General features: G+C 43.1%; 1 protein-coding gene across 1 annotated transcript in view; it reads right to left on the bottom strand.

Moving 5' to 3' along the window:
* The window catches only part of COL17A1 (collagen, type XVII, alpha 1), a 36,238-nt gene extending 36,103 nt beyond the window's left edge, over nucleotides 1-135 (bottom strand). Inside the window, exon 1 of the mRNA XM_009585898.1 lies at nucleotides 81-135. Within this exon, the coding sequence (XP_009584193.1) occupies nucleotides 81-135 (55 nt within the window). The remainder of the gene's footprint in view (nucleotides 1-80) is intronic.
* Between the last annotated feature and the right edge of the window lie 13,295 nt (nucleotides 136-13,430).

Genomic DNA, 13,430 nt, shown 5'->3' with positions numbered 1-13,430 from the left:
CATTCAATCCCTTACAAAACTGGGCATCCGCTTCTGGGATTTTTGGTGTGTGACATAAAAATAAAAAATGTTCTCCTTACGTCTTTCAGTAACTTCTGATCCATCTTGCCTCGTTTTCTTTGTTACGGAGTCCATACCATTGCCACCTGCAGGGAAAGCAGAGAGACTGCACTCAGAGCTTTGTGAATAGTAAGAGATGACAACAACTCCCCCAAGTCCCACCGCTTTCCTCCCTTCAGCTGGGGACTAGACTTCCTAGAAGACATCTATGTCAGGAATTTTACAATGCCTTTCCAGAGCCATTTGAGTATTACTAATAGACCAGCACCACTTGCCTACAAAACTGGACGCTGCACAATGCAGCATAGCTGAAACAGCAGGAGGCGTTGTAAAGCCAACAGGTGAGATAGGGGCAATTGCAGCAAATCCACTCAGTGCTGGAGAAGTTTAAACCTGGATTTATATCCAGACTTTGTGGCACTACACTATTGTGCCCCTATAAAGGCTTGATCAAAATCACAGGATCCAAATGCCACTCCCACACATCTGCTCTTGGCAGAACTCAACAGTACAGGATTAGAAATGCAGGCAGCTGCAGGAGCAAGCTACCTACACCGTGCCAGTACTGCCAGAAAAACCTAAGCAGAGGTACTGTTGCACTGTTGACAGTAATACTGTGCATTCTCAGGGTACATTGATGCTAAAGCCACAGCACTGACTTTAGTGAAGCAGAAAAACACTGGACATATCTTTAAACTAGCTGTTTTCGGCAGCAAGGAACTTAAGGTAGAAAGTGCTTCATCTTACTTTACAGGCAGAGCAGAGACCGTTTGGAGGCCCTGTCTGTGGCTTTGGAATCTGATCTAACTTAACGCCAGCTCAGGTCAGTCTACACAGTATTGGAATCACTGCTGTGAATGCTGTGTATACTCTTCTTCATGCCTTGGATCCCTCTCTAGTCAAAATTACAGTCTCTAGCAGAGGTATGACTGTCTGCCAAGGCAGGAATACCACAAAGAAACATTGTGATTGTGGAAAAGAAGCATCAGCTAGAAGAGAAAACACTTTTGTCAGGAGGAAATACACAGTTCCCCACTCCTAGTCTCTCTAAGATAACACTTCATCTTACGCAGCCGCAAACAATGAGAAGGAAGAGATTTTAATTTGCACACAAGGTGATAATAGGCCAAAACTCTCCACTGCATTTGAAGACTCCTTCTTAAAACTGAAGGCCTAGCTGTACCAAAACTACACACTTAACAGGCTGAGTCTAAAAAAAGCTTTGGGCAAAATTCCTTCTAAGTTTTAGAGCCCAGCTTGAGGCAGAACCCAAAACCGTGCCCCCCAATTCAGTTACCATTTGAGTTTGATCCTCATGATTCCACTTACCCTTCTGCAAAGTGTCTACAAAGTAGCCCCCTTGATGCTTGTACTGTCCATGCATTAATAACGACACAAGTCAGGATGCAGCAGAGAATCTGCAGGAATATCTGAAGTTCAGATTCAGTTCTGTCTTTGAGCAGTTCCCACTATTCCCAGAGCTGGACAGGAACGATTTCAGTGTAGAAGGCACACTACCAGTCAAGCCACTTTAGCCTCCTATCACAGACTCAGCTGAACTTTGCAGAGAACATCCGCAGTGCCCACAGCCCTCACTCTCTGCAACTCAGACCCCTAGAGCTTGGCTAAGCAGCCCTGTAAATGAGGCTCCTGAGGCCACATCCAAGTCCTTATACAACCTTGGCAGCATGATACTACCCAAGCCTTACAGTGCTTGCTAACACTGAGGGTTTCCAAGGGATTATCCAGGGTGCTGATTCCAAGACACACGCAAGACTGGAGCTATACATGTTAAGAGAGTTCCTCCTCCAGCAGGATGACAGTTCCCTGCAATGGAAGGGTTCCTGGTCATTCACTCCAAGGAAAGGCAGTATCTCCGCTACTGTCCAGTGTTTTTCTGCTTCACTTTGGAGCGTGTCCAGAGAAGGGCAACGAAGCTGGTAAAGGGTCTGGAGAACAAGTATTATCAGGAGCAGCTGAGGGAACTGGGACTGTTTAGCCTGGAGAAAAGGAGGCTGAGGGGAGACCTCATCGCGCTCTACAACTACCTGAAAGGAGGTTGTAGCGAGGTGGGGGTTGGTCTCTTCTCCCAAGTAACTAGCGATAGGACGAGAGGAAATGGCCTCAAGTTGCGCCAAGGGAGGTTTAGACTGGACATTAGGAAAAATTTCTTTACTGAAAGAGTGGTCAGGCCTTGGAACAGGCTGCCCAGGGAAGTGGTTGAGACACCATCCCTGGAAGTATTTAGAAGACATGTAGATGAGGTGCTTAGGGACATAGTTTAGTGGGCATGGTGGTGGTGGGTTGATGGTTGGACTTGATGATCTTAGAGGTCTTTTCCAACCTTAATGATTCTATGATTCTATGATTCTATGATACTCTTCCTTATTGCATCAACAGTGGAAGCATCTTGCAAGCTTCTTCTCTAAAAACAGATGCTGGAAGCTGTTGTCTAGATGTCAGCACTGTTGGCTTTGCCAGTGTTCTTGGCAGGGAACATAGCTTTCCTACTGCTTTGTAGCCTCAGAACTCTACTTCCTTTCTGCTATTGGGAAACAGTGCTGGTTATGGATGCTGGAAGAGGCCAGCACCACCATGGAGTGAATGCATCTTCTGCATCTTTACCTTCCCTTGAGAAAGGGGAATATCTTGCTCTGATACCAATCCGAAAAAAAATAATAAGAGGTTAAACCACATCTTTGGAGCCACACATGCCACAGCTCAGCCCCAGCACATGATGCATTTTGATCTATATTCCATGTGTGTTTACCACATGAATGCAAAAGCTAGTCCAGGCTCCAGCAGGCTGACTAAGCTGGATTTCCATTATCTGCCAGGACTGACTCATTTCACCAGCTCCTATCTGGATTCATAGCTGTGGGCTATGTCTGTGGCAAAGCAACAGCGCTGTTGAAACAGAGAAGCCACCTGCAATTATCTCTGAGCAACAAGCAGGAACTTGTGAGGTGGGATCACTCTCAAACAGTGCAGGCAGCACAAGACAGGGCAACCCTACCGTCGCTTTAACATAAGCTCAGGGGTTGTAGTGCACTTGTGGCACCCACAAAAACAGGGAACTTGAAGACCTTTATGGCACTAGGAACCAGGAGAGGTCTAGCACTGCCACACTTGTGCACACTGCTTCCTCTCTGAACAGCACTGAAAAATAGGATAGTAATAGCTGCCCAGCTTTGCAAGGCATGCTTAGACCTGTGCTTTCCACATAAGGCCGACACTGCAGTGTGCCCCCTGTTCCACCTGACTGCAGTGAAGCGCACTGGCAAGGATGCTAAGCCAGTCTGAGATGAGACATTCAAACGCCTCTTACTATTTTTGAAGTTAGGTATTGTGTGCAATGGTAACAAAGTTTATTACAGACATTTTTCAAAGGGGAGGGGAATAGCCACAAAGACATATTTTAATGGAAAAATGAAAGCAGGCATGTTTCAGATTCTTTTATTCCTCCACAATGTCCTTCCAGTTTTCATGTCAGAATGCTGTTACAGTCTCACAGCACATCCTTTCAACTCTCTCCTCCCTCCATTAATAAGGCTCCTGCTGTGAGACACTCCATTAGGAGAAAGAGGAACCAGCAGGTGCTGAGATTAATAATATTTAATGTCAGTGGAACCCTTTGATCACGAATACTCTAAGACTCAGTAGATGCCTCCAAACCATGTCACTGACTATGTTAAAAGCAAATGCCATGGCTCCCATTATATCAAATGTCTCTTAAGGTGCCCCTTTCTCTTAATCAAGCCTTTCAGGTGCCACTGTCCTGGGACTAGTAGAACTGGTTCAAAAATGGCCCCTTATCTTTCTTTTACCCCACAGTCTAGGAATCTGACCGTCTCATTCTGCTTTAGAAGCTCTGTCTTTCCAGTTATTCTACCAAAACCAACACAGTGAGAATCAAATCAAACAAATCATGCTTCCAAATCTGCTCATTTTGTAGACTCACTGAAGTGATGCTAATGCCAGGAAAGCAGGTTAGATGCCCAACCAAAGCCTGGACATGCTGTAGGAACCAAATTCTGCTCTGCCCACAACCTGTCCTGGCTTCTTTGACACCAATATGTGCTCATTTCCCAGAGCACAAGCAGGAGCACTGCCCAGACTTCACTCCACACTGCCAGGTGCCCTCCTTTCAAAAATGTGTCCTCACTGTGCCTACTTAATTGTGCTACCCAAAGAGAAATAGGGCAAAGCAAGGCCATTCTGACCTGCACAAGCTTCTTGCCTCTGGCACAGAAAGGGAGACAAACAGTCTGGTATTATACAAAAAATGTTTGCAGAACAGGAAAGTGCTGCTGTCACCATTAACAGATGAAGAAACTAGTCACAGAAGGACAAGCAACCTCCCCGACGTCACTCTACAAGTCATCCAAAGACAGGAAAAGAAGACAGGTCTTTTACCTCATGCCACTATGTTCAAATTGCGAGACCTCCTGCAGAAAGGATTCAAACATTCTCAAATCAGACTTTTCTGACTTATTGTGACAAAGCTTCAAAAACACCTTACAGTGCCTCCTAACCTATGACAAAAACGTGGCCCAAAGTCCATAATCAATGAGTCACTGCTGATAAATAAACCCACCTGTCTGAGACAAAGCAAAGCTTGTTCATGGCAACACAAACTTTCTCTCAGAAGCAGTTCCAGGCATTCTCAGGACTAGAGATCAATTCCTTAATATTATACCCTGCACCCACCATCTGAAGCTTCAATTTACAATCATTATTCCTCCAGCACATTTCAGATCTGCCCAGTTTTAAAAACAGCCAACAGATGATCTGCATTTCACCATGCTGGTACCCTTACAGAACATAGAACATTCAGCTAAACTTTATCTATTTGCATGGTAGTCTCACAAAATGCATTAAAAACGTACCCAGAGCTTGGCTTCGCATTTCTTATCTCCCAGCAGGTATAATCCTTTCACCTGATACTCATTTTAAAAGAGATATATTCACACTGACAAACACAAAACCAAAATGACCCAGCTCTTGCACAATCTTATTTTTACATTGCATTCCCCACAGAAAAATGTAACACCTCTATTTTGCCTGAGGATACAGTCTTGTTCTGCAAGGAATCTGGAAGAGAGAAAACACAGGATACTTTTTTCTTCTCTTTTTTTTAGTAATGTAACTTACCTGGAGTGCTTTGGTTACTGAACTGAAAATCTGTTTTCCTCCTCAACCGTTTCCTTTCTACCAAAATTTGCCACCTACACTTTATATCATGTCCTTCCAAAGGTGTGTGGAATCTGAGTGATCATCCAAAAATGTTCACCTCTTCTTTATTTGATCTGTCTTATTCTCGCCCTTCTTCTGCTTTTCTATTCCTGTGCTCCTAAACAAGTCCCAACAAAGGTGTGTCGTGGTTTCCTGCCTCACCCTACCCTTCCAATTATCTGACACTCACTGGAAAAAAAGATCTGCCTCCAGGAATCAAACTTTATTGAAAGCAAAAATGCTCCTACCTATTTGCTCAGGTAGATTAACTATTTAGATGCCAGACAGACAAAGGTGTGAAGGCTTATGTCAGGGAAAATGAACTGTTACAGCAGTGCTTTCTGATACATGATCTGATATCTGTTTTGGCATTTTCTTACAGAAAGTTGCACAGCACCTGCTGATGTCTCTGCGAAGCTGGCTGCAAGCTAAGCATATTTTCTGCTTGCAATACAAGGGGCTAAACTCCCAGCTAGTACAAACTGGCTAAAAACCGCTCAAGTCAGTAGTCTGAACTGCCTTGCTAACCCCATAGATATTTATGCTCTATTCAGAAGGCAGCACTATTAATAAATAAAAATACACCAAACTGAGTAAGGAACAAAATTTCTTCCATGTATACCACCTACAGACTTCTCACTGAATAGGAACTGGAGCAGAAAAGCAGCCATGAAGGGTCAAAGCAAAACTCCATCTAGCTCACGACCCTGTCTTCCACTATGGCCCATTTTAACAGACCTGGGAAGACTATGTGAACAGGACAAGCATATGCAGACATTTTCCTGGTGTACACTGGACACTTCCTAAGTCAAAAGCAGCAGCATTGCAATCATTCCTTGATGGATGTTTTCCATTAATTTGTCCAATTAGTTTTTGAATCTGTACAACATTTTAGTATGTACAGTGTCCTACAAAGATTTTTACAGCTTAACTATACTGTGTAAAGATTTTTCCTCCTACTGAACATGACAGTGTCATTCGGTGCCCTATGCTTCTTTATAAGAATCAGAATTCACCTTGGCTTCTCTCACCCTATACAGATTTTGACAGATTCGTACCACTGAATGGGACAGAACTTGATGCTTCACGCGTATTTTTGCACAGACCTTCTGAGGGATTGTAGCTGCGTACTGTCAAGATCGCACTCTGTTCTTTTAAGTTCTGTACTGAAAATTTCCAAAGGTGTGTAGGGACATGGCTGCTACACAGCACTAAACTGCCACTCCAAAGGCTATGCCCCATGTTTGTTGATAGGGATCAAGACTTCTTCAGAATTCATCAATGCATCTCCTAAATCCCAGAACTTGTATTTATATTTATCTTTAGTCAGACAGATATTTATGAAGAATAATTTCCTCCCTGCATGGAGGAAGCATCCATGACTCTGCCTTCTGAACACTAATCAAAGGACATTTAGTTGTCTAAACAAGCTGCATGTGGTAATTAAGTCATTAAGAGGTGTAGAGCTCAGCCTGGGACCTGGCCAAACTGCACTTGGCTTAAGTCTTGACCAAAAGGATAAAAGTGGCTTTAGCTTTTTGAACTTCACGCTCTTTGAACACGACACATTACTGTCCCTCTTATTATCAACTGCACTTTAAACCTGCACTTTGGTCATCTCATTTTACATCTGCTTCCAGCACAATCCAGCTTTATGCTTCAGTGGCTGCTCACAGACAGAAGTTGTTCAAGAAAAGACAGCACTGAATGCACTGGGCTATTCTAGCTCTGTAAGACCACCAGTATGAGAGAGACTCACTGGAGCAAGAGATGGAATCTCACATTTTAAGATAATGTCCTCAGGACTGCATAAATTTTCTCCCTCCTTTACCACTGTCTACCAGTTTTCTTTATATATGTATAAACAAAAGGTAGCCATCACAATTTTGATAAAATAAGAAGATTACAGTATTTTAATCCCTGCAATGTTGTCAGTGACAAAGATACTGGTTTAAACTTTCTTGAGAACAAAGTGTTCATGTAGCGTCTCTTCATGAGTAATTTTGCCAATTTCTTGCTGGAAAGAAAAAGAAGGTGGTGGTGGGGTATGACATAGAGGTGCCTTAAAAGAAAACTGAAAATAAATCACATCTTGAGAACCACTGACTCTGCATTTAAAAGAGGAAATTTAGGTGAAGATGAAGTTGAGGATGCTGCCTGATGAAACACACTGATTAGTTCACTCAGATTCCTAATGGGCAAGTGTCAACATCAAGGACATAATTTAGAGAGGTCCTGAGTGGTCCTGCTTCACCTTTTAGTGAAGTCAGTGATTGCCCCAGGTATTCAGAGCCACTGAAAGTCAGGTGTCTAGCTGGCACAGTGCAGTGAACTGCATCAGACCTAGCTTCAGGTTGTCAGCTGCCACTTCTGCAATAGCAGTGGTGGTGGACTGGTGGTTAGTTGGAGCGGGAGAGGCAGCTTGAGCTCCTCTTGGAGGTAACGATCGCCATCCTCTCATTCCCCCATCTGTCCAGCTCAATTTCACTTGTAGAAGGTGAAGTCTATAGATATGGAGTCCCACTGCTGCTGGGTGTACCTGGGAATGTTCTACCAGATGCAGAATTTGCTGCTTTCCCTGTTCCCAGCACAAGAAGAAGCTGCACAGACTTTGAGCTTTCAATCAATGCCTCCATCTGGCAGCTATAGAGATCAAACATAGTTGAAGACAGTACCATTTTCTCTGGTGAAAGATGTTCCAAAAGTTTACAGCAGCTGATGCTGGCACTGAAAAAGTTGAGAAGATGAGGCAGAACTCTACACTGCATATTCGCTGCACCTGGAAGGGGGCTGTGCTACAGCACATCTGAATCACTTCTCACTCTGCAAGGGGAGCCCAAAGATAAAGAGTCTCAAAGCTGAACCAGCTGGTTTTGTCATGGCCATCCTCTAGCAGCTTAAGGTGTGTTCATGGTTTAGAAATAGCCAAGTGATGATAACTTGTTATCTTCAACTCCAAAGGGAGCTGTGGAGCACAGGATAAGGTGTATATTGGTCTGATAATTCTGTCCCAATTGACACATAAATTACATGGCTAGTGAATCAGCCAAGAAGCTGATGGGAATAGTACAGGCCCACACAAGGATGGTTCACACAGGGAAGAAGAAACTACACCTATTTCTGGGTAGCAACTGCAGTTCCCTCTGTGCCTTGGTTTTACAGAATGGAGCTGGGAGCTACTGAACCAACCAGAGCCTCCTGAGTCACTCCTTTGACTCAATGCCCTGAGTCCATGGTTTGCACATCAATTGAGAAACTCACTGTGAGTAACCTCAGGCATGAATAAAAGCCTTGTGGGGAACTGATCATTGCTTTTGGGGTGCCGGGAGGTGAATAATGTCAGGATGCAAAAAAAAATTGCTAACTCAATCTCCCATGTCCCAAGAGACTTCAGTGATCAAGAGAAGATGTCTTGGCTGTTTGTACTCGTTAATATAAAAGCTGTACAGCTAAGGACTGCCTTTCCTCTCTCCTTCTGGCTTTATATAGCATTTCACGCAACGGGAGGCCTGCTACAGCTTCTAAGGTTTATCACAGTGCAAATAATAAATAGCAATAGTTATAACAAAGCTATATATGCATATGGAGCATTATAAAACACTGATCCTTAACAGTGCAGGACAAACTGAATTGTACTGGTCCAGAGAGGAGGGCCTGGGCTGTTCTGGTGGAGGACAGAGACTGGGAGGAGGTGACTGAAGACTTGGGCTTGCTGCTTTTACTATTACCATGTAGACAGGAGGAGTGGGACTCTTCAGCAGCTATAGGCACAGAGAAAAGCCTGTACAGACTCTAGGACCCCGATGCCATCTTGGTGCTCTGCAGTACAACTGCCTAAAAGTTACTAGCAAGCAGCCCTGTCCAAGGGCTGGGGATGGACATGTGCATTGTCTTACGTGTCTGCGACTGCTCTTGAGAGTGTGAGCTTTGGTGACAGACAGATCCAAACAAAACACACCTGTGACCTCTTAAAGTCCCCCTGTCCTCCATGCAGCTTTTTATGCGCATTGATGCTTGGGCACAATTTGACATCTTGGTACAGGTCAGGCTGTACAGCAGGAGCTGGCTGGCAGAGCCAGGAGTTATCACCCACATCAGACTCACCTCTAATGGCATCAAGGCTGGGATGTTAACAAACCTGTTTGCAAAAGTGACCTGCTGTCATCTCTCCCTTTCTCTTCCTCTCCCCCTCTCCCTCTCCCTCCCTCTCTCTCCCCTGCTCTCTTCCCTCACCCATGGCAATTAGGGAGCTACCCCGCTGTCCAGCAAACCACAGCATCTGCCAGGGAACACAGCTGTGAAGCAGATGGTCCTGATCACTGCTGCTCTGAGGGGTACCGCTGTGAGTTTAAACTAGGTACCTTTCATCCGTAAGACTCCTCTCCTTCCCAGTGCTGGCATGATGAATAATCCCTTTCACTTTGTCCTCTAGGTAAGAGCTGCTTGCAACGCATACTGCATACAGCGGCAGAGCTACGAGCTGGACTGAGTCTCTTTTTTGATGCCACTAGTTACTCACAATCAGCCCACTGCTCAATCTGCTTGGTCAAAGACAAAGAAAACCAGTCCTTGAGTATTTTATTTAAGAGAATGCGAAGTTTGATTCACAGTATAATTTCCTATCCCCTAGCTTTTGGAAAACTACGACTGTTTGCAAGCCCACCTGTGAACCCATAAAACAGTTTTAGTACCAGTGTCTTTTAGCCAAAAAATATGCACCAGAAAATGCATTATTTGCTAACCTCACACATCAAATGTTTCAGTCAGCCAGACAGCAAAGGGACACAACCAATGCCAGATGACCTGGCTGCGGTGCTGCCAATATGAATAATGGTCAAGTCAAAGCAAACTGTTTACAAAGAACTGGCAGCATGCAAAAAAAGCCTTTCTGGCAGCCCCAAAGAAAACAAGATTTGATTTGTGAATTGCTCACCAGCCATATCCATGGTCGAAATTCCAAGCAATTAGTATTTCATATAAACAATTAAACCAGGTTCTACCTGCTGCCAGTCCAAAGCCTGCAAGTTCAAGCATCATTACAAAAAGCAACACAAGGAGAACTGCAGTGCAACAGTGCATACAGGACAAAAGCTGGAGATAACACTTATCTTGGAGATCTGCCTCAGAAAATGACGTGTGTTGGCAAATAAGCCCGATTTCTGTCTGCCATCTTGACAGAAAATTCAAAACACACATTGGCAAAAAAATCCTGATGGAAAATCTCTGCCGAGCTCAACTACAGCTTGCAGCAACTCACCTTCTATACAGAGAGAGGAATTCTCATTAGCAGGACGGGAAATTCATGGGAGGGTGACTGAAGGGTCTCTCAGAGCAGTTTTCTTTTGCTCTCCCCTTCTCCAGCTCTATATATTCCTGCTCTGCAAGTCCTTTTCCCTGATACGTTTCAAAGGGTCATTTTTGAATCAAGGATTATTTCACAGCCCAGAGAGGATTTTCAGGAGACTTTAGGAACAGAAGTGCCACTGATGCTCTGTTACTCAGGTGAGTTTGTACATAGTGCAAGAACGACTCCTGAAAGTACCTGGGCACAGAGAATGAAATTAAACACATGATTGTGCATAAAGCCCATAGCTCATACCCAGCCCAAGGAACATGGCCAAGTGCTGGGAATCCCTGCAGGGGCAGTAAGTGAAGAAAGCACAAGAACTGTTGCTGCAGGGACAGCTGAACTGCAACTGAGTCTATATTGTTTGTGGTACATCTTCTGTATCCCATCCCCAAGCTCTCTAGCCATATCTATATTGTCAAGATCTAACTTTGCTTTCATAATAATTTCCTCATTATCCACATTGTTTACACACAAGCTTGTGCTAAGACAGAGCATTAGTCCAAGCTCCACAGCAGCTTGGGGGCAGGCCCAGAGCATCAGCAGTGGCCAACATTTCTTTGCTCAGGCAAAAGTCCAGACTGATCTAGCATGCACAGTTAAATATAAGCAGGTATCACTAGTTTTCACATATCCCAAAAGGCCTAGCAGCCATCCTTAGAAGGTTTTCTAACCAATAAACAAGGGATTTTTCAGTGTATCTTCTCCAGAACTTGGCTTGTCCTAAATGCTGTGTTGACACAATGAACTCAAACTACTGGTTTCCTAGACCAAGACAAAACCAAGTACGTGGAGAGAAAGTCAATGACTTGTGGCAGGTTTATACCCACTCTTGAGGTGGTGCTTGCAGTGCATGTAGACCCTCTGTGGCCCTGCCAGGTGCAAGAGAAAAAGGGAGCTTCCTGAAAGACTCATGTCAATAAAGTGTAGAGTGCCATGTGCAGCTTCTCAGACAGCAGAGCACCTGATTTTGGACAGGGGATCCCCAGCACCAGAAGCAAGCACAATGAGCACATTTTCTAACAAATTTATCAATGATATAGCTTTGCAGGTCACCAAGAGAACATGCTTCAATTATCAAGGATACTGATTTAGCACAGAAGCAAGTGATCACCCAGGGAAAAAAAGAATTGAGGCATAAGAAGATTTTAAATGTGTATTCAGTATGTTAATTTTTCTGGTTTGTAACCGGACAATTTGGAGCCCATTGTGGATGAAGTACGTTTCACCCACCAACGACAGGTTTTCTGAGGAACCTGTGGTAAGTAAAATAAGCATACTGCCAAATGATTTTAGTCTACAATGGAGGGATGTCCCCCTCCCTTTAAAAATCTTTAGAAGTCTGCAAGTTGAAAAAGGCTGGAAACTATTGTATCAGATCAGAGAAAACATGTTAAAAGCACAGAACATGCAGCACAGCAATGTATACTATGTATGGTTTGATCCCTTCTGCAGGTATCTTCCCTAGCACGTGGAAATTACCTAGCAATTTTGGATTCAGGGTAGAAAGCAAATGATGATTCAAACTCAGTCTACTTTATTAACACAGATCTTTACTGTGCCCCGTCTATATGGCATGCCAGTCTGCCACTTTAGGAAACATAGAAGCATTAAAAAAAAAAAAAGCCAGATCAAGTTTTTGAGCTTTTCAGTTTTTATGTTTGCACACAATAGGCTTTTTGCAGTTCCAGGATGGCATGTCTGCATTTGTTGGCGTGTCTGTACACATGTCTATGTTGATCACAAAACTGTCTTTGCTGTAAGTTTCAATTAGAAAACAAAAGGACATTGAATATAATGGGCCAAACCTGGTTTTGTTCTCCAGCAACATTATTGCAGATTTTGTGTGGCTTAAAGAGGGATGGGTTTTTCCTCAAGAGCATATGGCAGTTGGGAAAAGGGGAAAAGACAGATCCGGAACCAGGATAATCTCTCCATTGTTTACAACAGAGGAAATAAATGATGGTGCAAAATCATTAGCTCGCTGAAAATTGTTTACATTTTTTACAACAGAGGAAATAAATGATGGCACAAAATCATTAGCTCACTGAAAATTCTCCATCAATTTTGTTTTTCACACCACTTTTATAGAAAAGTTTACAAGAAATAATTGTTTTTGTTTCCAACAGAGTTTGAAAATGACAAAAAGTGAAAAATTTCTTTTTGTTCCTTTCCTCTTTTTTCCCAGGGCAGTAACAGGAATCATTGGGAATACAGGTTTTCCCAAAGTAAATAGTTTTAAAAAAATAAATTCAAAGCTTTTTAGAACATTTTTCAACATTTCTTTTTGATTTTTATAATTTAAAATTAAAATCCCTCCCACTAAGAATTAAACAAAGAAAACCATGCATTTCTTCAAAAAATGTTTGCTTAAATAGACCCCATTTGTGAACCCTCTTTGCTAACTTTTTTAAGCTGCAGTCTGGTTCTAGGCAGAACTTGAAGAAGTCACTGCTAAATGAGGCTGGTACAATCTAAACCCAGAAATTATAAGATGAGCATAAGACAGCTGATTTTCCAGATCTGAACGGTGGTAACACTTGGACATTGTTCCCACATAGCATTTTTCTGGGATCACTCTTTATAGTAAAGGGGGTGTGAAAACACAAAGCTTTTCTATCCGTATTACCACTCCTTTAACAGGCAAATAAAAACATTTTAAAAATAGACATTTCATGTACAATCATGAGGCTTGATTTTTCACTCAGTTCTGCCAGGTTTACATAGCTGAGATTCAAAAGTAGTAACTCATCTGAGTTTCTATCTTCGTATTTGAACTCTCCTGAGA

Source organism: Fulmarus glacialis, unplaced genomic scaffold (assembly GCF_000690835.1).
Source record: "Fulmarus glacialis isolate BGI_N327 unplaced genomic scaffold, ASM69083v1 scaffold7979, whole genome shotgun sequence".
NCBI lineage: Eukaryota > Metazoa > Chordata > Aves > Procellariiformes > Procellariidae > Fulmarus > Fulmarus glacialis.
Note: the sequence above shows the minus strand (reverse complement) of the source record. Positions and strands in the feature narration are given on the sequence as shown.